Source organism: Diospyros lotus, chromosome 4 (assembly GCF_014633365.1).
Source record: "Diospyros lotus cultivar Yz01 chromosome 4, ASM1463336v1, whole genome shotgun sequence".
Lineage (NCBI taxonomy): Eukaryota > Viridiplantae > Streptophyta > Magnoliopsida > Ericales > Ebenaceae > Diospyros > Diospyros lotus.
In genome coordinates this window covers 38,614,438-38,637,527 of record NC_068341.1, presented here as the reverse complement: position 1 = coordinate 38,637,527, position 23,090 = coordinate 38,614,438, and the positions used below count along the sequence as shown (strand labels likewise).

Below are 23,090 nucleotides of genomic sequence, written 5' to 3'. Positions count from 1 at the left end.
ATACACCCATATGAAAGAGTTTGAGGAAGTGTGTAGCACCTATATGGATCATACAGTGAATGAAGATGTCATAAGATTGAAACTCTTCCCATTTTCACTCAAGGATAAGGTTAAGATGTGGTTGAGCACTCTTCCACCTAGATCCATAGGAACCTAGAGGGAAATGCAAATGACATTTTTGAAAAAATATTTCCCAGCCAATAGGACTGCCACCCTTCAGAGGCAGATTATGAATTTTGTGTGCAAACCCAATGAGAACTTTGCTCAAACTTGGGAGAGGTTTAAGGACCTTCTCCATGATTGCCCACACCATACTTTTGAACAATGGAGAGTGGTCAGTTTCTTTCTTGACGCTCTTAGTCCTCAATTGAAAATGCTAGTGTCCACCATGTGTAATGGTGAGCTTTATGATAAGACTCCAGATGAAGCATTCTAGTTTTTTAATACCTTAGCAGAAAACACTAAAAACTGGGAGGTTGGACCAATATCTTCTAATGACTCAAGAGAAAATCCACAGTCTAGAGGTAGGTACCAACTGAGTGAGAGTGATGATCTGAATGCTATGATAGCTGCCTTGACAAGAAAGATTGAAAGTCTGGAAACCAAGAAAACACAGTCTATTAATCAAATGAAAGTAAAATGTGCAGTTTGTGACACAACAGAGCACAAGACTGAGGAATGTCCTACATTACCTGCTTTTAAAGAGGTATTGTATGGACAAACAAATAATGCACATTCACACAATTTTGAGGGTAGGCAAAACCAAAATCAAGGGGGAAACTATTACGGGCATAACCAAAATTACAACTCATATCATCCCAACAACAGAAACAACCCAAATTTTTCTTGAAGAAATGATTTTGCAAATCATTCTCAGCCACCATTCCTTGCACAACAATCTTTCCAACCAACCAAATCTTTCCAGCCACCTCATAGGAGACTTTTAGAGGACACTTTGCATCAATTCATCCAAAACCAAACAGGAATCAATAATCAAGTTGCTAAAACTCAGGAGCAAACAAACAGAGCCATAGAAGACATTAGGAGCCAGTTGACCAAGTTAACACAAACATTGAGTTTGAGAGAACCCGGAAGGTTTCCATCCCAAACTAATCCTAACCCAATTAGGCAAACCAACCAGGTAGAAGCTTCAAATAGTGAAACCAACACTCATGAACAAGTGCAAGCAGTGACTACCCTAAGAAGTGGAAGAATAATTGAAAAACCAACTAATCCTATGATAAAGCAACCTGCTGCTGAAGAGGAAGAACCAAAAGATCATAAACCCACTGTGGAGAAAAATGAAAAACAAAAAGATGGGAAAGGTAATAACATTTCAGGGAAAGAAATTCAATACAGACCCAAACCACCTTTTCCTCAAAGGTAGATGAGTGCAAAGAAGGAACAACAAAATACAGACATATATGAAATGTTCAAGCAAGTGAGAATCAACATCCGGCTGTTGGATGCAATCAAACAGACACATTCATATGCAAAATTTTTGAAAGATCTGTGTACTGTCAAAAGAAAAATAAATGTGCATGAAAAGGCATTCCTGATCAAACAAGTCAGCGCCATTCTCCAATTGAAAACTCCTCCCAAATACAAAGATCCAGGCTGTCCAACCATTTCATGCATCATAGGAAATCAAAATGTTGATCGGGCACTCTTAGATTTAGGAGCTAGTGTCAATTTGTTGCCATACAGTGTGTATCAACAGTTGGGATTAGGTGAGCTCAAACCCACTAGAGTGACCTTTCAGCTGGCTGATCGATCAGTCAAAGTTGCACGAGGAATTGTGGAGGATGTTCTAGTACAAATCGATAATTTCTACTTTCCGGTGGACTTCATCGTTTTGGACACCCAGCCACATCAAGGGCCTCAGCCTCCTGTGCTAGTCATCTTAGGTCGACCATTCCTTGCCACATCAAATGCTATCATCAACTGTAGGAATGGAATCTTGTAATTGTCATTTGAAAATACGACTTTGGAAACAAACATTTTTAGGGTTTCCAAACAACCTGATGTGGAGAATGAGACTGAAGAAGCTGATCTGATACAGACATTGAGTGAGGAGTACATTAAATGTGAATTTGCTCAAGAAAATTTTGAGTTGGAGGAAAACTGAATATGTCTTAAGCTGCTCACCCGCATCTAAAAGGAAGCCATTGCCAAACAACCTTAAGTATGCATTCCTAGGTGAAGGAGAATCTTTGCCGGTGGTGATCTCATCAAGTCTGAATCTTCAACAGAATGAACAATTGCTGAATCTGTTAAAGGTACGCAAGAAAGTTCTAGGTTGAACTATAGAAGACCTGTATGGCATTAGTCCCTTAATTTGCACCCACATAATTTTCTTGGAAGAAGATGCAAAGCCGATGAGACAGATGCAGAGAAGGTTAAACCCAAACATGTAGGAAATGGTTAGGGGGGAGGTGTTGAACCTCTTAGATGCTGGCATCATCTATCCTATATCTGATTCCAAATGGGTTAGTCCAACTCAAGTCGTACCTAAGAAGTCAGGAGTCACTGTGATAGCAAATGAGAACAATGAGCTCATTCCTACACACATCCAGACTGGATGGCGGATGTGCATAGATTATAGGAAGCTCAACTCTATGACTAGGAAGAATCATTTTCCGCTCCCATTTTGGGATCAGGTGTTAGAAAGAATAGCGGGACATGCCTTATACTGCTTCTTAGATGGGTATTCTGGGTACAATCAGATTGAAATTGCCTTAGAAGATTAGGAGAAAACCACGTTCACATGTCCATTTGGGACATTTGCTTACAAACGAATGTCATTTGGTCTGTGCGATGCCCCTGCAACCTTTCAAAGATACATGATGAGTATTTTCAGTGAATTGGCTGAGAATGTAGTAGAAGTCGTTATGGATGACTTCTCAGTGTACGGAGACAGTTTTGAGAGTTGTCTAGAAAATTTGGAGAAAATTTTGGTCCAGTGCAAAGAAACGAATTTAGTGTTAAATTGGGAAGTGCCCTGGGACATATTGTTTCTTCCAAGGGTATTGAGGTTGATCAGTCCAAGGTTGAGTCAATTCAAAAATTACCCGCCCCAAGGAATGTGAGAGAGGTTAGGTCTTTTATTGGCCATGCTGGTTTTTATAGGCGCTTTATCACTTCATTCAGTGCCATAACCAGACTTTTATGCTGCCTCCTAGCCTTTGACATACCTTTTGAGTGGAACGGTAAGTGTTAAGTTGCTTTTGAGAAGTTGAAGAAATCACTAATTTCAGCACCTATCATTCAGTCCCCTGATTGGTCCCTCCCATTTAAACTTATGTGCGATGCTAGTGATTACGCGGTAGGAGCTGTGTTAGGACAGAGGAAGGATAAGAAATCTCGTGTGATATACTATGCTAGTAAAACTCTTAATGAGGCGCAAAAGAACTATACCACTACAGAGAAAGAGTTACTAGCAGTTGTCTTTGTCCTGGACAAGTTCCGATCTTACCTCGTAGGGTCACTAGTGATCATTTTTACCAATCACGTTGCTCTGAAGTATTTGTTCACAAAGCAAGATGCAAAACCCCGTCTCCTCCGATGGATCTTACTCCTCTAAGAGTTCAACATTGAAATCAGAGACAAGAAGGGAGTAGAGAATGTGGTGGCTGATCATTTGTCAAGGATTCTAGGTCAAGATCTCACACAATTTGATGAACCAATCCGTGACAATTTCCCTGATGAGCAACTGTTTGAAGTGAATGTTATTCCTGCATCATCTGTTGTCCCTTGGTATGCCGACATTGCGAACTACTTGACTTTTTTGAAGAATTTATGCCTATCTAGCTTACTCCAATGGTCTGGGATCAGACTAGTTGCTAGGTAGTTCGCAATGTCGGCATACCAAGGGACAACAAATGATGTAGGAATAACATTCACTTCAAACAGTTGCTCATTAGGGAAATTGTCGTGGATTGGTTCATTAAATTGTGTGAGATCTTGACCTGGAATCCTTGACAAATGATCAGCCACCATATTCTCTACTCCCTTTCTGTCTCTGATTTTAATGTTGAACTCTTAGAGGGGTAAGATCCATCGGAGGAGACGGGGTTTTGCATCTTGCTTTGTGAACAAATACTTCAGAGCAGCGTGATCAGTAAAAATGATCACTAGTGACTCTACGAGGTAAGATCGGAACTTGTCCAGGACAAAGACAACTGCTAGTAACTCTTTCTCTGTAGTGGTATAATTCTTTTGCACCTCATTAAGAGTTTTTCTAGCATAGTATATCACACGAGGTTTCTTATCCTTCCTCTGTCTTAACACAGCTCCTACCGCGTAATCACTAGCATCGCACATAAGTTCAAATGAGAGGGACCAATCAGGGGACTGAATGATAGGTGCTGAAATTAGTGATTTCTTCAACTTCTCAAAAGCAACTTTACATTCACCGTTCCACTCAAAAGGTATGTCAAAGGCTAGGAGACGGCATAAAGGTCTGGTTATGGCACTGAATGAAGCGATAAAGCACCTATAAAAACCAGCATGGCCAAGAAAAGACCTAACCTCTCTCACATTCCTTGGGGCGAATAATTTTTTAATTGACTCAACCTTGGATTGATCAACCTCAATACCCTTGGAAGAAACAATATGTCCCAGGGCACTTTCTTGAGTAACCATGAAATGACACTTCTCCCAATTTAGCACTAAATTCGTTTCTTTGCACTGGACCAAAATTTTCTCCAAATTTTCTAGACAACTCTCAAAACTGTCTCCGTACACTGAGAAGTCATCCATAACGACTTCTACTACATTCTCAGCCAATTCACTGAAAATACTCATCATGTATCTTTGAAAGGTTGCAGGGGCATCGCACAGACCAAATGACATTCGTTTGTAAGCAAATGTCCCAAATGGACATGTGAACGTGGTTTTCTCCTAATCTTCTAAGGCAATTTCAATCTGATTGTACCCAGAATACCCATCTAAGAAGCAGTATAAGGCATGTCCCGCTATTCTTTCTAACACCTGATCCCAAAATGGGAGCGGAAAATGATTCTTCCTAGTCATAGAGTTGAGCTTCCTATAATCTATGCACATCCGCCATCCAGTCTGGATGTGTGTAGGAATGAGCTCATTGTTCTCATTTGCTATCACAGTGACTCCTGACTTCTTAGGTACGACTTGAGTTGGACTAACCCATTTGGAATCAGATATAGGATAGATGATGCCAGCATCTAAGAGGTTCAACACCTCCCCCCTAACCATTTCCTTCATGTTTGGGTTTAACCTTCTTTGCATCTGTCTCATCGGCTTTGCATCTTCTTCCAAGAAAATTATGTGGGTGCAAATTAAGGGATTAATGCCATGCAGGTCTTCTATAGTCCAACCTAGAACTTTCTTGCGTACCTTTAACAGATTCAACAATTGTTTCTCCTGTTGAGGATTCAGACTTGATTAGATCACCACCGGCAAAGATTCTCCTTCACCTAGGAATGCATACTTTAGGTTGTTTGGCAATGGCTTCCTTTCAGGTGCGGGTGAGCAGCTTAAGACAGATTCAGTTTTATCTCGAGAGCAATCTTGCTGCTCCATAAATTCCTCCAACTCAAAATTTTCCTGAGCAAATTCACAATTAATGTACTCCTCACTCAATGTCTATATCAGATCAGCTTTTTCAGTCTCATTCTCCACATCAGGTTGTTTGAAAACCCTAAAAATGTTTGTTTCCAAAGTCGTATTTTCAAATGACAATTACAAGATTCCATTCCTACAGTTGATGATGGCATTTGATATAGCAAGAAATGGTCGACCTAAGATGACTAGCACAAGAGGCTAAGGCCCTTGATGTGGCTGGGTGTCCAAAACGATAAAGTCCATCGGAAAGTAGAACTTATCGATTTGTACTAGAACATCCTCCACAATTCCTCGTGGAACTTTGACTAATCGATCAGCCAGCTGAAGGGTCACTCTAGTGGGTTTGAGCTCACCTAATCCCAATTGTTGATACACACTGTATGGCAACAAATTGACTCTAGCTCCTAAATCTAAGAGTGCCCGATCAACCTTTTGACTTCCTATGATGCATGAAATGGTTGGACAGCCTGGGTCTTTGTATTTGGGAGGAGTTTTCAATTGGAGAATGGCGCTGACTTGTTCGGTCAGGAATGCCTTTTCATGCACATTTATTTTTCTTTTGACAGTGCACAGATCTTTCAAAAATTTTGCATATGAATGTGTTTGTTTGATTGCATCCAACAACAGGTGTTGATTTTCACTTGCTTGAACACTTCATATATGTCCGTATTTTGTTGTTCCTTCTTTGCACTAATCAATCTTTGAGGAAAATGTGGTTTGGGTCTGTATTGAATTTCTTTCCCTGAAATGTTATTACCTTTCCCATCTTCTTTTTGTTTTTCATTTTTTTCATTTTTCTCCACGGTGGGTTTATGATCTTTTGGTTCTTCCTCATCAGCAGCAGGTTGCTTTATCCTAGGATTAGTTGGTTTTTCAATTATTCTTCCACTTCTTAGGGCAGTCACTGCTTGCACTTGTTCATGAGTGTTGGTTTCACTATTTGAATATTCTACCTGGTTGGTTTGCCTAATTGGGTTAGGATTAGTTTGGGATGGAAACCTTCTGGGTTCTCTCACACTCAATGTTTGTGTTAACTTGGTCAACTGGCTCCTAATGTCTTCTATGGCTCTGTTTGTTTGCTCCTGAGTTTTGGCAACTTGATTATTAATTCCTGTTTGGTTTTGGATGAATTGATGCAAAGTGTCCTCTAAAAGTCTCCTATGAGGTGGCTGGTAGGTGTTGGATGAGCAACCTTGATTTGGTTGGAAAGATTGTTGTGCAAGGAAGGGTGGCTGAGAATGATTTGCAGAATCATTTCTTCAAGAAAAATTTGGGTTGTTTCTGTTGTTGGGATGATATGAGTTGTAATTTTGGTTATGCCCATAATAGTTTCCCCCTTGATTTTGGTTTTGCTTACCCTCAAAATTGTGTGGATGTGCATTATTTGTTTGTCCATACAATAACTCATTGAAAGCAGGTAATGTAGGGCATTCCTCAGTCTTGTGCTTTGTTGTGTCACAAACTGCATATTTTACTTCCACTTGATTAACAGACTGTGTTCTTTTGGTTTCCAAACTTTCAATCTTTCTTGTCAAAGCAGCTATCATAGCATTCAGATCATCACTCTCACTCAGTTGGTACCTACCTCTAGACTGTGGATTTTCTCTTGAGTTATTAGAAGATATTGGTCCAATCTCCCAGTTTCTAGTGTTTTCTGCTAAGGTATTAAAGAACTGGAATGCTTCATCTGAAGTCTTATCATAAAACTCACCATTACGCATGGTGGACACTAGCATTTTCAATTGAGGACTAAAAGCATCATGAAAGAAACTAACCACTCTCCATTGTTCAAAAGCATGGTGTGGGCAAGCATGGAGAAGGTCCTTAAACCTCTTCCAAGTTTGAGCAAAGTTCTCATTGGGTTTGCGCACAAAATTCATAATCTGCCTCTGAAGGGTGGTAGTCCTATTGGCTGGGAAATATTTTTTCAAAAATGTCGTTTGTATTTCCCTCCAGGTTCCTATAGACCTAGGTGGAAGAGTGCTCAACCACATCTTAGCCTTATCCTTGAGTGAAAATGGGAAGAGTTTCAATCTTATGACATCTTCATTCACTGTATGATCCATACAGGTGCTACACACTTCCTCAAACTCTTTCATATGGGTGTATGGGTTTTCAGAATCCATGCCATAGAAAGTTAGCAATAGTTTGATAGTGCCTAGGCTTGAAATTAAACCTATGATGGTTGATGGGAAGAATAATGCATGAGAGACTTGTATGCCTAGGAGGATGAAGATACTCCCTAAGGGGTTTGATCATTTTCTGATCAATGGGATCAGGGTCACCGTGGTCGCTACCATGTGCGGACATGTTGTGTGCAAGTGGCATGTTTTCGTTGTGTTGAGACATAAGTGATTGATATTTTACAGTTCTACCTGACCTAAGTATCATACACCATACACAAACAAAGATAAAGTAAAAAGAAATAGAGTTACTTAATTTATCAGGAGATGCTTATTCTTATTTTTTTTCTTTTTGTTTTTGCCTCAATCTTCCAGGTAACGGCGCCAAAATTTGGCTACACTCTCACCCTGCAATTAAAACACAATAAAAAAAAAACACAGTAAAACTTTTATACATTTTTCTTTTTATTTTGGTGAGAGGTTTATACTCATCAGTGTACGAGTGCAGTTATAGTCTAAATTTAAATTTATATTTTCTGGATGAGTTCAGGTCGCCCACTGAGAGATTTATTTATGGCAAAAGAAAAGAATAACACACACTCACACGCATTTGAACGAATTGACAACAAGATTTTTTTATGAATTTTTTAAATAATAAATACTAGGAAATAAAGCATGGTAGAAGTTGAAATAAATGTTAAATGTGATGATATGAAATTTGATACATGATATGCGGCATTCTAATTTAAGCAACTACCATAAATCCAATTGCAATTATTACACAAAACAATTAAATTAATCATCCGAGTTTGGGTATGATAGCGTTTCCAGTTCTAGTAACTCCCATGCGTGGCATGAAAGCTCTAAGTTAGGCTTACGCTCCAATCCAAACCTAGTGATTTCTCAATAATTAATACACACTCATTCTGAAATTTAAATTAATGTTACTCATTTAAAGCCCATATTTTTTTGGAAATCATTGGCGTTGGACACTGTCCTTGCCTTAACCCAAGATTGGATTTAGCTACTCATCTCCATTTAAAAGTTAATTGACAAGAATTTAAATGGCGTAATTTAAATAACAGAATTTAAATAACAAGAACTAAAATAGTAGAAATTAACCGGCCATTTAGGCGGTGGATAGTAACAGTAAATGACATAAGAATTCAAGAGAAGAAAGAAAAAAAGTAAGATCACAAGAGAAAACAATACAGAAAATAGGAGAAAACAAAAGCAATTCTCAAAAAGAGAATTCTAAAAAAACAACTAAGTTTTGATTCAAAAATAATAATCCTCCTTACAAGTGCAACCAAGTGAGCTATTTATAACTCACAAGATGCAATACAAATCACACAATTTCAATTATTCAACTTGACATAATTATATTTAATGGGCACTCACACACTTAAAACAAATATTTAAATGGATTTTAGCTAAAATACACACTTAATAAAGCACTCATAAAATAAATATTTAAAAATAAAAAAATAAATTTCTACAATTGGGTTTTTGATCTTCATTAAAAATGCTTTGGGCCTTTTCCAAATGATGTCTTCTATGGGTTGCTCAAGTTGGGCCTTAAACATGCACTAGGTTTTAATTCTTCATGGGCTGGGTTTGAATTTTTCATTCTTCAATCCAATTTGAGTCTCCAAACCCACCTTCTTCATGCCTTCAAGCAAGCAATTGAGTGTTATAATAGATTATATTATATATATATATATATATATTACATGCACGCATGTATTGATGTATATGTATTATATATATTTATATATGTATTATTATTATTATTATTATTATTATTATTATTATTATTATTATTTTTAAATTTTACTTTAGAACTTCATTTCATTCATTTTTCAATTTAAACTTGTATATAACCATAAAATATATATTAATATTTAATTTAAGCCAATTTTAAGATTAAAAGAATGGTATAATTATAACAGAATTTTTACAAAATTAACCACTAATCAATGTTGACAGTAGAGCAATTAACAAGATTACTATTGGGTACAAGTTTCCAATTCCTAGACTTGATGACATGCTTGATCAACTTGAAAGGGCTGTGGTTTTTACTAAGATTAATCTCAAAAGTGGTTATCATCAAATCAGAATCCGTCTTGGAGATGAGTGGAAGATAACTTTCAAGATGAGGGATGGGTAGTTTGAGTGGTTAGTCATGCCCTTTGGACTGACCAATGCACCCACTTTCATGAGGCTAATGAGTCAGGTACTATGTCTTTTCATTGGTAAATTTGTTGTGGTGTATTTTGATGATATTTTGATATATAGTAAGTCTATTGATGAGCATATTAGAGAGGTGTTGACTGTGTTGAGGGAAAATAAACTTTATGCTAATTTGAATAAATGTACTTTTCTGAGTGAAAGTTTGTTATTCTTGGGTTTTGTTGTAAGCAAAGATGGGATAAATGTAGATGAGGAGAAAGTGAGAGTTATTAGAGAGTGGCCAACCCCTAAAAATGTGAGTGATGTGAGGAGTTTCCATGGGTTAGCAACTTTCTATAGACAGTTTATTAAACACTTTAGTAGTATTGTGACTCTAATTACTGAGTGTTTAAAGAAAGGAAAGTTCCATTAGGGAGCAGAGTTTTGCCTTGATAAAAGAAAAGTTATGTACCACTCCTATCTTAGCTTTGCCAAACTTTGACAAATTGTTTGAGGTAGAGTGTGATGCGAGTGGAGTGGGAATAGGTGTTGTGTTGTCCCAAGAGAAGAGACCAATTGCATTCTTTAGTGAGAAGTTGTGTGAAGCTAAAGAAAGTGGTAAGAAATTTTATGCAGTTGTGAGGGCTCTTAAAATATGGAAACATTACTTGATTGCTAAAGAGTTTGTTCATTACACGAATCACCAAGCTCTTAAGTATTTGAGTAGTCAAAGGCAGTTGAGGAGTGAAAATGCATGCTAGATGGTCTACTTTCGCTGATAAATTCCAATATAAAATTGTGCATAAGTCAGGCTAGCATAATCAAGTGGCGGATGCTTTGAGTAGGCATGTGGATTTGATAAAAACTCTTAGTGTTGATATTGTTGGTTTTGAGTGTTTGAAAGATTTATATGCTAAGGATGATGATTTTAAGCACGTGTGGGAACAATGCATGTCTAAGCAACCACCAGGAGATTTTTATGTGCATGATGGATTTCTTATGAAAGGAAATCAGCTATGTATTCCTTATACATCCCTTCGTGAGAAAATCATTCGGGATTTGCATGGTGGTGGCTTAGCAAGGCATCTTGGCACAGAAACGCGTTTGGGACGTCGTTTTGGCATTTCCAAATTGTTTCTCATTTTGGAGACGGTGAGGACAACCCAAAACGATTTTCGAGCCACTTCTGTAAATTGCGAAACGTATGGGGGCCGTTTTGCAATTTACTAAAATTAGATGGAAACACGTTTCCGATGACAATAGCCACGCATCCCGAAGGCCAAAAGCGAATCGGACTCCCACATCACACACATTCCAAAGACCGATCGAACCCCCCATTTTCCCTCTCTTTTCTTCTTCTTCTTCTTCTTCTTCTGGTTGTTTCTAATCCACTGTCACTCATGCACATTTAAGTTGCTACTCCGGGTGCTCTCTCGCCGCTGACCGCCGATCTGTCACTTCTGATTCTAGTCACTCGTCGCTATTCCTTGCCGAAGATCGCCCCTCTCGTTGTCGAACCACAAAGCCTTGCCGCCAGTCAAACCCCAAAGCGCCACCCCTCTCGTTGTCGAACCACAAAGCCTTGCCGCCGGTCAAACCCCAAAGCGTTGCCCCTCTTTGATGTCAAACCTCGAAGCTTCGCCACCGATCGTTCCTTCAGTCGATCGCCGCCATCATTCCCTCTCAAGTCGCCGCTAGTCAACCTCTGTGTGTGTGTTCATTAGATTGTTTGTGTTTGGAGGTGTATGTGTTCTATGTTCTTTGTTTGGTATTTTGTTTTTAATCTATTTATATCAAAACTAAATTAGTTTTAAACTAATCAAATTTTGTCAATAATATGGCATATTATTGCATATTAGTTTTAAATTTTATTAAGTTTGAATCAATGGGGCATATTGCATTAAAAATTATATTTACAAAAAACCCCTTATATTTTTTAAATTTACAGTTTACCCCGCGTTTCCATTTCCTACCTTTTTAGAAAAATGTCATTTCAACGTTTCCGTTTTGTTTTAGAAACGTTTTGTTTTTCATTTCCATGCTACCTAGGTTATGGGCACGTATTATTGGCCTAGAGTGAGGAAAGATGTTTCTATTATTGTGGCCAAATGTTATGTATGTCAAACAGCTAAGGGGCAATCTTTTAATGCCAGTCTATACATGTATGGCCTGTTCCCAATGCTATTTGGGAAGATTTGTCTATAGATTTCGTGTTAGATTTACCGAGAACTCAACAAAGTATAGATTCTGTTTTTTAGTGGTTAACAGGTTTTCAAAGATTGCACATTTTCTTCCATGTAAAAAGACGACATATGCAGTAGCCACAACCAAACTGTTTTTCAGGGAGGTTGTTAGTTTACATGGAGTCTCTAAAACCATTACTTCAGATCGTGATACATGGTTCTTGAGTCACTTCTAGATTACTTTGTGGAATATGTTCGATTCTTCTTTGAATTTTAGCAGCACAGCGCATTCCCAGACTGATGGACATACATAGGTGGTGAATCATACCTTGGAAAATTTGATTCGCAGCGTTTGTAAAGACAAGCCAAGACAATGGGATTTAGTCATAGCTCAAGCAGAGTTTGCCTACAACAACGTCGTGCATAGTTCAACAAGAAGGTCACCATTTTCCATTGTATACATGAAAGTTCCTAATCATGGCATTGGATTTGATGAAGTTTCCAAAGGTACTAAGTGTTGCAACTAGTGACTTACCCAAACAAGTTAAAGTAGTTCAAGAGGATGTTAAGAAAAAGTTGCACAAAGCTAATGAAAAGTATAAGGTGGCAGCTGACAAGCATAGGAAGTACAAGGTATTTGAGGTTGGAGATAAAGTCATGGTATTCTTAAGGAAGGAAAGGATTTCAACAGGAAAGCAAAACAAATTCAAGCCAAAGAAGTATGGTCCTTGCAAGATTACAAAGAAAATCAATGACAATGCTTATGTTGTGGATTTGCCTAATCGTATGGGTATTTTTAAAACTTTTAACGTTGTTGATCTTTCTTTGTATTTGCCGGATGTGGAGTTGTCACACCCGGATCATAATTCGAGAATGAATTCTTTTCAAGTGGAGGTGAATGATGCGATTACTATTTGAGAAAAGATGGAGGGCCCGTTCAAGAACTGGCCCAAACAGGGGCCGAAACTTCATATTTTTCATATTCTTTTAGGATTTTATTCTACTTCATATTTTAGGGCTACACGTTGCATCATAGTAAGTCAGTAATTAGCATTGTGAATAATTCGGCACAACATGACTGGATGAAACATGTGAGAATTGACCGACACGTTGTCAAGCAAGAGATAAGAGAAGATATAAGTCTTGCCTATATCCCTACCGAGTTTCAAGAGGCAAATATCCTTACTAAAGCAATGTAGAAGCAAGGATTTGAATCTATTTGAGGCAAGTTGAGAATGATGGATATCTATTCACCAGTTTGAGGAGAGTGTTGAAGAAGATAAATGAGAAAAATTTGTTATACATGAGAGGGTAAGAAGAGAAGATGATAAAGGTAAAGATAAAGATGTAAAAAGATGAAGAAGAATTCAAGCTGGAAGGATAAGGATGCTCCTTAAATCAGATAAGGAAATCCTGAATTTAATCTAATGAAATATGTTGTTGTAATCTAGTCCTAAATGATAGGAGTTTTCTTAGGAATTTTGTGTACATATTTTGCATCCCTCAAATCAATGAGAATATCGAAGTTTATTCCTCTGATTAAAACTTCCAACAAGTTTATTTTTCAACTATAAGGATTGTACACAAAAATTTCCTCACATTTCAAAACTTTTTAGAAGAAATCTCTCCAATGATATCTAAACAGTTATCAATGCAGCTTTGAAAATTAAAAGACAAAGGAACCTTAAAAATCTCTAAACAGTTCTTAGCAAAAATAGCAAAAATATGTAAAGACGAAGGAAAAAAGAAAAAAAAAAGAAAACCCTAAAAGTTTTTGGTATCTCCATTGATATTTGTATTTATACTTGCAGAAACAGAAGTTACAGAACTAACCCTCAAGCTTCATCCACACCATCCGCAAATTACTATGACTTATACATTTCTAGAAAGATTGTACATGTACCTGCCATTTGCTCCAATCCACTGTTAGAATCTAATGCTTCCAGTGCCATGATGGAGGAAGAAAACAGATAGTCATGGAATCAGTGTCTAAATTTACTATAAGGACTGTACAAAAAAATTTCCTCACATTTCAGAACTTTTTAGAAGATAAATTTTGTGGATGGAGAGATAGGAAATATACCAAAAAGTTACCATACACACAAGCAATTGAAATTACACAAAATCAGAGAACAACTGGGTTCTTATCCAACATAGCGTGACAATTTCCTTCTTTTCCCAACACGATGTCCAAATAATCGACAATCATTGTCTCCGTCGTAAATCAAAGTGCACTAATAGCCATTATGATCAATCCGAAAATTCCTAACATTACACACGCTCACACGTATATACATACTAAAACTTCAACTGAAGGGGAGAAGACGAAGAAGTTTGTGATGACTTGTTATCACTGTGGTGAGTCAGGTCATATACTTCCTCAGTGTACTAAATTGAAATCTTTCCCTAGAATCAAAGTAGATATAAAGAGTAAGGGAGTGTTCAAAATCTAGCTGACGGAGTTGGAAAGAAGAAGCAAAACTCCACTCCGAAGAAGGTCGCGCAAACTTCTTAAATATCTAAGAGAAACAATTCACAGTCCAAGAAGGACAATGACAACAAAGATTTTAGTAACTCAGTTACAAAAAGAGAAATTCAAGACTGTGAAGCCCCGTACATTGGGGAAATGGCACGGACGAACAGATACCTAGGCTACACATTATCTTCACAATTTGTGCCGTATAAAGAACGTAAAAATGTAAGGCAACAACAAAATTATAACGAAACCTGAATCGAAACAAGCTTAATTAGGGAAATCAAGACTAATTTACTCGATCGTAACATCGATCCTCTGAGAGAGAGAGAGAGAGAGAGAGAGAGAGAGAGAGAGACGTGCCTGGTTCATTGGCGCGAGGAGGAACATCGGCGAGTGGAGAAGGAAGGAGCGTATTCTACAACGGTGCAATTGTGCAAATCTCTGAATATTTGGAAGTGAACATTCATTAAATACTGCACAGTTGATTTTATTACCGTTGAGCAGTGGACTGGAGGAGGATCGCGTTCCTCTGGCAACAGTCTCGGGGAGGAGGAGGAGGATCTTTCCCGAACGTTAGTCCTCAACAGTTTAAAACTCCTTTGGTAGAGGGATTTCAAATTATGTTTATTCGCATTTCAATTTGTTTTCATTTGTAATATTTAAATTCATTTCTAAATTTATTCTCATTTCAATTTGTTTTCATTTGTAACTTCTAAATTCATTTCTAAAATGCTTTCAACGACAATTTATCTAAATAATACATTTTCAATTCTAAAAGACAAATAACAACCTTAAATAACTTCATCTAAATACAATATAAGACAATTTATTTTATTATCGATTATTACATATATATTGATGAGTATGATTGATCAAATACATTAAAATAAATATAATTTGGCTAAAATTTTAATTAATTATTGTAAATAGATATAACTAGTCATAAAAAATCATAACTATTTATAAAGAAATATATCTTTCAATTTATAACTAATCGACATATTTTTATTTCTAACCAAATATTATTTATGCTTTAAAATAAAAAAATATGACTTCTAAATAAAATAACATTGTTATTTCATCGTTTATAAATGGAAGAGTCCATGTCATTGAGAGAGGGTGAATTACTTTTCACTTTTTCTCTCTCATTGTCTAAGAATATATAAATTATTTGAAAAAAATCTTCAAAATTTATTGGCTACATATTTTCATAACTTTCATACATTTTAAGGGTGATTTGTCATTAAGTTTACAACAATTTTAGTGATGAAAATTAATATCTTTTAGACAAGAATCCATTATGTTTAAAAAATTACGTTATAAGTAAGTATCAACGGTATTTTTCTAACAATAACAACTAATTTGTAGTTGCTAACGATGATAAAAGAGACCAAAGATATCACTGGTTTAAGGGTGATGTCAAAATTTATAGTTGCATGTTTTTATAATTTTCATAAATTTTAAAGGTGATTTGTCATTAATCTTGTAACAATTTTAATAACAAAAATTAATATCTTACAAACAATGATCTATTACGATTAAAAAGTTCCATTATAAAGAAGTATTTACTATATTTTCTCAACAATAACATTTAATTAGTAGTTGTTAATGATAATAAAAGGGCTAGTGGCGACCAAATATGTCACTAATGACGTTGGTTCAGGGTGAGCAACGAGTCAAACAATAAATAGTAATAAAATATTAAATTAATTGAATTGTTTTTGTCACTTTAGCATAGAAGTCCCTCTCTAAACAATCTAAATCTATTTTTGGATAAAAAAAATAAATTGACTAAGATACATAAAATAAGTTAATTTTAAATTAAAAAATATCTTTAAAATTTAAAAATATATATTATTTTAAAAATAATAAAATAAAATAAAGTTATTGACCTGCCCCAACCTGAGTAACTATTAAGTCAAGCTAGGCCCTCATCAAGTGGGCTTGGCTTATCTCGATACACATGGTGTCAAGGTAAGTATCAAGCCAAACAAATCGAACTTGATCTTACTCATTTTTCATCTCTAATGAGGTACAATTATGGTAGATTAGTAGTTTTTAATCAACAATTTAAGTAAAATAATAGATGAAAAAGAAAAATTAAAATGAACACGAATTTCTTTATGTGTTTAATATTTAAAAAAATAAAAATGCCTTAAAATTTGTCCATCACTTGTGATAAGCATTAGATTATCACTTTGAACATTTTCAATGTAAAATTAAGAACAAAAATGAAATCAAACATAATTAAGTACCATTTTAATGCATTCATTGTCGGAAAAAGGTCATCGAAAACATTTTATTCATTAATTAATGATTATCAAGGATAATTCAAAAATTTTCATGACTCACTTGTTTTATTGTTAATTTAATCGTTAACAATGACAAAGATATTAAAAAAAGAGAATTATAAAAACAAATGAAAACAAAATGAATTTCTTTTGAGTTATTTTTATTTTTTAAAAGTTTGTTTTGGGATTGTTAAATAAAAGAGGTGAGATAAAAAAAAATATTTTCTTCCCTAAAAGTTAAAACAATAAAAATATTAAGTTGAAAAACAAAAATTCCACCGCCTGAAAATTGGTTAATGAGTGGGAAAGTCAAGTCAGCATGGGATGTGACACATTCTTGAAATCCGGCCGAACCGACGATTGGCTAGCATATTTTCGCCACTGCGCAGGACTTTTTCAGCTTTTTCTCCTCCCCTACTTTGGCGTTGCGCGCGCGCATGCCGCCCCCGGTCGGGACATGCCCAAGCCTATCTTTCACGTCACTCAAAACACTTTGACACTCACAAATCTTCTTGCCTTTTCAATAATCAGCCTAGTGCTACTAGGCTGTATAGTCTGCAAGCACCTAGCAGCGGCGCCGCTAGCCATTTTTAGCAAAATGCTCTCTCAAACTTGGAAGCCGTGGCTTCGGCACGCTTCTCTCTCATCTCCCCATCTCTGCGCACCACATGTTTGATGAATTTACACAGAGAACATGTGAGTTCCATTGCACCACCTTTTTTTTTTTTTTCTCTTCGGTGATTGAAGTTTTGCAAGTCTATGTAATAATATTTCATTTTTGTATGTATGTAATATAATAAAGTAACGTATGCGCCCTTTGGAAAACAACATTTGGAAGGGGAGAGGAGAGAGGACGTTTCAACCTTGTACTGATTTGACATATGGAGAGGACACTGTAGTGAGTGTACTAGTTAAGCATTTCCGCTTGGAGCAATACAGAAAAGAAAGATGCAAGCTACCTGTCACTGCCCTCAATTATGTATATATGTATATATGTATATATATATGTGCACACTTAAAACATGTAGTAATTTAAGGGACAAAACAAGACCGTGGAAAAACGTTATAAAATTAAGGAAGAACATGTAAGACAATATACAATGGTTGAAAGTCCAATAAAGACACGTAACCATATTCTCCAAGGCACAGTACTCCTTCACATGGCAACCCTATTCCTTCTTGTGGTTGTGGATCCTATTGAGTAGCCAAATGAAAAACCTACTTGAGACAATTTGGCTACATTATGGTAACTATATATACTAACTTACTTCCATACATTTTTAATGTAAAAAATGATGCTTCAAACATAGAATTTATATGGACAATGATAGAGAGAGAGAGAGAGAGAGCGAAATTTGTGGCAAGGGCTGGGGGCAAAGTACTATTTTAGCCCTTGGAATGAAAATTCGGGTTACTTTTGCTCTCTTTACCGTACTATTCTATATAAATTTAAAATCCATAGAGAATGATGTGACACTAGGAGTACTTGTACAATTATGGGCGACACTTTAATGTTATTTCAGGCTTGTGTTCTTCTGGTTCTAGTGATGTTCTCTTGCTTAGCTAGAGATCTAGTTTTTGTTCCTCTTTGGCATGTGCCTGGTTGAGTGTTTGTTTTTTCTTCTTCTATGAATGATTTTTTTACCTTAGTAGCTCATAATTAATACGACAATGCCTAATAACACACTAACTTTTTTTTTTTTTTGGATCAAATGGTAAATATATAGATCAAAATGAAATAACACACTAACTTGATAGTATTTTCATGGAATTAAGGCCATTTTATATAAGAATTTTGTGATTAGCCAGAAAAGAAAAGGACAATAATTAAGTTGACCACATGTTGCTCATCCATTTGTCAATCCTTGACTTGAAGAACAAAAACTTGGGGGGAAAGCAAAGAATAAAGGCACACAGGGAATCTCAACCGAAACCCATTTAAATCTTTCTTCTGGAGATATTTTATGTTAAGAAGTTGAATCAATCATATGTGTTGAATAATTTGTTGTGAAGTTAGCTGACCTAAAAAGGTGCAGCACAAAGAGCAGAATCAATATGAAACTGAATTAATGCTGAAAACAAGCTGTTTTTTTTTTTTTTTTTATAGAGAATATTTCTTGGAAACCAATAACCACCCACCTCTAGTTCAGCCATGATTAGGCTTAGATTAGATTAAATTAGATTAGGCCATGGTTGGCTTCTTCTTTGCCAAGCTTGCATTAACTAATAATTGTGGCAAGGACACCTTTTTTTATTCAGAGAAGTGATATCTTATAACTTATAGAATTTTTGTATAGAAAAATGTTGTTAAAAAATAATGTCAAATTAAGCAATATTTTGAATGTAATTGTGAGGCACTGATGAGTTTCCAATTCAGACAAAATAAAGGAGGGTGGGAGGGGTCTAAATGTACATATAACCTAACCACCATTACATAATACTAAAACTTGCCTATTGTCAAAACTGCTCATGATTAATATATAAAACTTAGTAGAAACATACACCCCGAATCCAATGGAGAAGTTTATTACCATTAATCATACATTAATTAACCTGCTCTTATACAGAACCCAACCCACACCCAATTAATTCATATATCAGTTCTAGCTAGACAATATATACCATGAAGATATATCAGTCCCCCTTACAGATGAGATGAGAAACCCTATAATAGATGGGCATTCTAAAACAATGCAATATTACAACACCAACACCAACGGACACTTACAAAACTCGTCGAATCCAACATCAAGCGCTGCCATCCCCTCCACCCTCAGGGCTATCCCCGGGGTTGCTGCTCCATGGGTGAGAGGCATAAGGAAGAGCAGAAAAACCAGCACCCTGCTGATAATGTGCAGCACCCGGAAACTGCGAGGGCATCTCATTTCGAGCGAATCGCATGAGATCTGCGTTGGTGGCGTCCAGTTCTTTCTGGAGCCGCAGCACCTGGCGCTGGAGGACGGAGATGGCTCCGACGCAGCCGTAGACGGGATCTTTGAGCCGGGCATCGGCTTCGTAGGCGAGAGAGTTGACGGCGTCTTCTCGTTGATGGGGGAGGATATCGTTCAGCAGCTTGCTCACGTTGCTTGCGCCGAATATCTTGTGAACGTTGGCGAATTTCTGCGGCTCCTCCGGCGGAAAATACGGCGCGAATATGCAGCCCGGCAAGCATTTTCTCCTCAGGAACTTGCAAGCGGCGCAGGGAGGATTGGAGTAGCTGCTGGAAGAAGCCATCTTCACCGCAAATTTTTACCCATCACAATCAGTATCATATGTACATATATACATGTGGCGTGGAGACGAAGATATTAAGGATAGATTCAAAATCATAAAAAAAAAAAAAGATTATTACGAGGTGATCCATGAATGTTACTGGGAGGACTAGATAGTAGATAGAATGGAACAAATTCTTAGCAAAAAGAGGTACAGAAAGACAAAAAAAACAAAGAAAAGTCGGCTGAAAAACACTTTTAACTGTGATGTTATAAGTTACAAAGATAGTAAATAAAAATGAGAAATGAGATAATATATAGGTTTGGATGATCAGAGCAAGGATAGGATAATACGTGGAAACAGCAACCATATACAGCACCCGAATTCAATATAGTAATTTAGATGCTCGAGATTGGACATTGTTATTTTAGCTGGCCAAAGTGCGCTAAAACAGCTGACTGGGGGAAGTTCTGCCAGTACTGCTCTCAGCGTACAGTTAGCCGGTTGAAATAGCGTTCTCTTTCAAGATATTATGCATCAATGGAATTCAAACCACTTATCTAATTGGACGAAGAACATGCATGTAGCATATAAAATTTTAAAATTATATATCAACAGTAATTCCACTGTCACAAAAGTTTCTTTTTTTTTTTTTGTCCCGAGCATGAATCTAAACCAAAAGATTTATTGTAATCTCCTTGATATATAAAAATGTTCAAGTAAAGAGATATGGAGCATATATGCTTATATATCAATGAAGAGATCTTGAAGATTTTGAATAGAATTTCTGCATGATGTTTCCTACGCAAAAGCTGTAGCACAGTACAATTAATTTGACACCTTTTTCACATAAGACATTTCAAGTAATTAATCTGAATTAGTACTGGCACAATTTCAAGAAAGGGGGGCTATCTTTTGATCCAAAGAGAAACATATGTAAACTTATGATCTCTCAAAACCATAAGAAATAATATGTAAATAATTTTATCACAACACATTAGGAATTATTTTATCTTGAAAGTAAAAACTAAACTACAATGTCAAATACTATACCCAATGAACTTTTATTTAAAATTTTTAATTTTTTATTTCTACGTGGATAGCTCTACTCCTATAGTTCATAATTAAGGGGAGAAGATGCAATACAAAGATGAGAATTAATCAGAAGTAAAAGTTTATGAAAATCTGGTGGCTGGATGGTATAAGCTCGGTTTCTTGCTCCGGTGGAGTATCTGCCTGACTTTAGCAAAAGAAAAACAAAAACAAAAACAAAGTAGTAACTGCTACAGCAGCATCACCACAGGTGAAGATGCTGCAAACTGACTAACTGAGTGAAAAGGAAAGACCAACAACAATTTGGACTCGAATATCATACACATGTACACACACATACCCACACCTATATAGAACATGTGAGACTTGTAAATTAGTCGGTAGAAGTCAGAATAACAAAATCTGAAAGCTCTCGGCCAAAAAAGAAGAAAGAAAAAAAATCTGAAAGCACTGTTTCCGAATATTAAAATTAGACAAAACCGAATAAATTTGAAATAATTAATGCAGCGAAGGGACAAACAAATTATGAAAGCTGATAATACTAATGTTTTTGTGATTACAAAGTTATAAGATCAAATTGGAAAACAACTTTTTTAATTGTAAGAAACAACAATAAAATTACATGCATAAAAATGGCTATCCTCCCAACTCTCTCTTAAAAAGCAGAGAGAACTCTATGTGTACCTCATGTTCAAAATTAAGGTTAAAAACACTGAAATTAAATAAAAAGAAAAAGAAGGACGAAAGTCCTGGGCTTGACTTTGAGTTGCAGCTCTCTCTCTCTCTCTCTCTCTCTCTGAGCATTTATTAGTTGACACCTAAGGGATTTGGGATGCCCTCCCTTGCGGATTTGGGACACCTAAGGGATTTGCTGCATATCCTAGAAGATATCCTTGCTTCTTTTCCATTATTGTGTGTATGTGTATCTATACCTATAGATATGCATCGATCATAGGTCATCAGACTCAATTTTCCCTTTTACTAGGAAAGGAACATCTGTGAACTACTTATAATACTTTTCACAGGGCCAACCCTTATTCAGATTCTGCAACCTAAACCACAAAACTTTCATTACTTCAACCTACAAACAAAAATAGAAAAATTAGCAGATCAAAACAAAAAGAAAAAGAAAGAATTTTCATCCCTTAATGTCTTTATAAGCTAAGTTATGTGTTGTTTTGTACCGCCCGGCTGGAAAGAAAATGAAGAGAGAAAAGAAAGGAATGGTACCTTGTGGTTCAATTTTCACTTCTTTCTGCAGCACTCTTGTCTTGGATCTCAAATAGCTAAGAGTATTGCATATCCATATGTAGGACGCTTAATAATACGATCAGAAAGTTAAGAAACCCTAGGTGAAAGAGACAAACAGTGAGCTGCAGAGACTGTGTCAAAAAGGTGAGGAAGATGAGGGAAAAGGGAGGAGGCAAACAGCATTTAGTGAATGGAGAGGGAATAAAAAGCAAAAGGAGATTGGGTATCAAGTGTAATAAATAGGGCCACAGTTAAATAAAGAAAAAAAAATTGAATGATTATGGCACGGACCCCCCCGCCCCCCTCTCTTCCTATTTATTTGAGTAAGCTGCAATAGTGTGTGTATGCATCTCATCTACTTTTTGAGGAAAATGTTACACTCATAGAGAAATTTTTTTGTAGCTTCCATATTAAAAATACATGTTAATATTTTAAACAAATATGAACATACATGTATATATATATATATGAGGGTATAAGTTAGCTTCAACACAAAAAATATACATGTATTGATCCATATGGAGATTAAACTTTAAGTTATTCTTTGATCTATTCTTAATAATGATGAGATATATACATATATATATATTAGTGTATCAGTAATAACCAAATAGAAACCCAACTAAGTTATCTTTCACCAATGGTCATGTATGCGTTAAAACACATACATATATATCTCTCGCTCTCTCTCTCTCATCACACACACACATATATCATGTGCGTGTAC

At 36.2% G+C, this 23,090-nt stretch overlaps 1 protein-coding gene across 1 annotated transcript; it reads right to left on the bottom strand.

Annotated features, from left to right (window-relative positions):
* Window positions 1-19,359: 19,359 nt before the first annotated feature.
* LOC127800759 (LOB domain-containing protein 25-like) lies at window positions 19,360-22,606 on the bottom strand. Its single transcript, XM_052335555.1, has 2 exons — window positions 22,343-22,606; window positions 19,360-20,080 (listed from the first exon to the last, which is right to left on the bottom strand). The coding sequence occupies exon 2, from the start codon at window positions 20,078-20,080 to the stop codon at window positions 19,595-19,597; it is 486 nt and encodes a 161-aa protein (XP_052191515.1). The 5' UTR covers window positions 22,343-22,606; the 3' UTR covers window positions 19,360-19,594.
* Window positions 22,607-23,090: the final 484 nt, after the last annotated feature.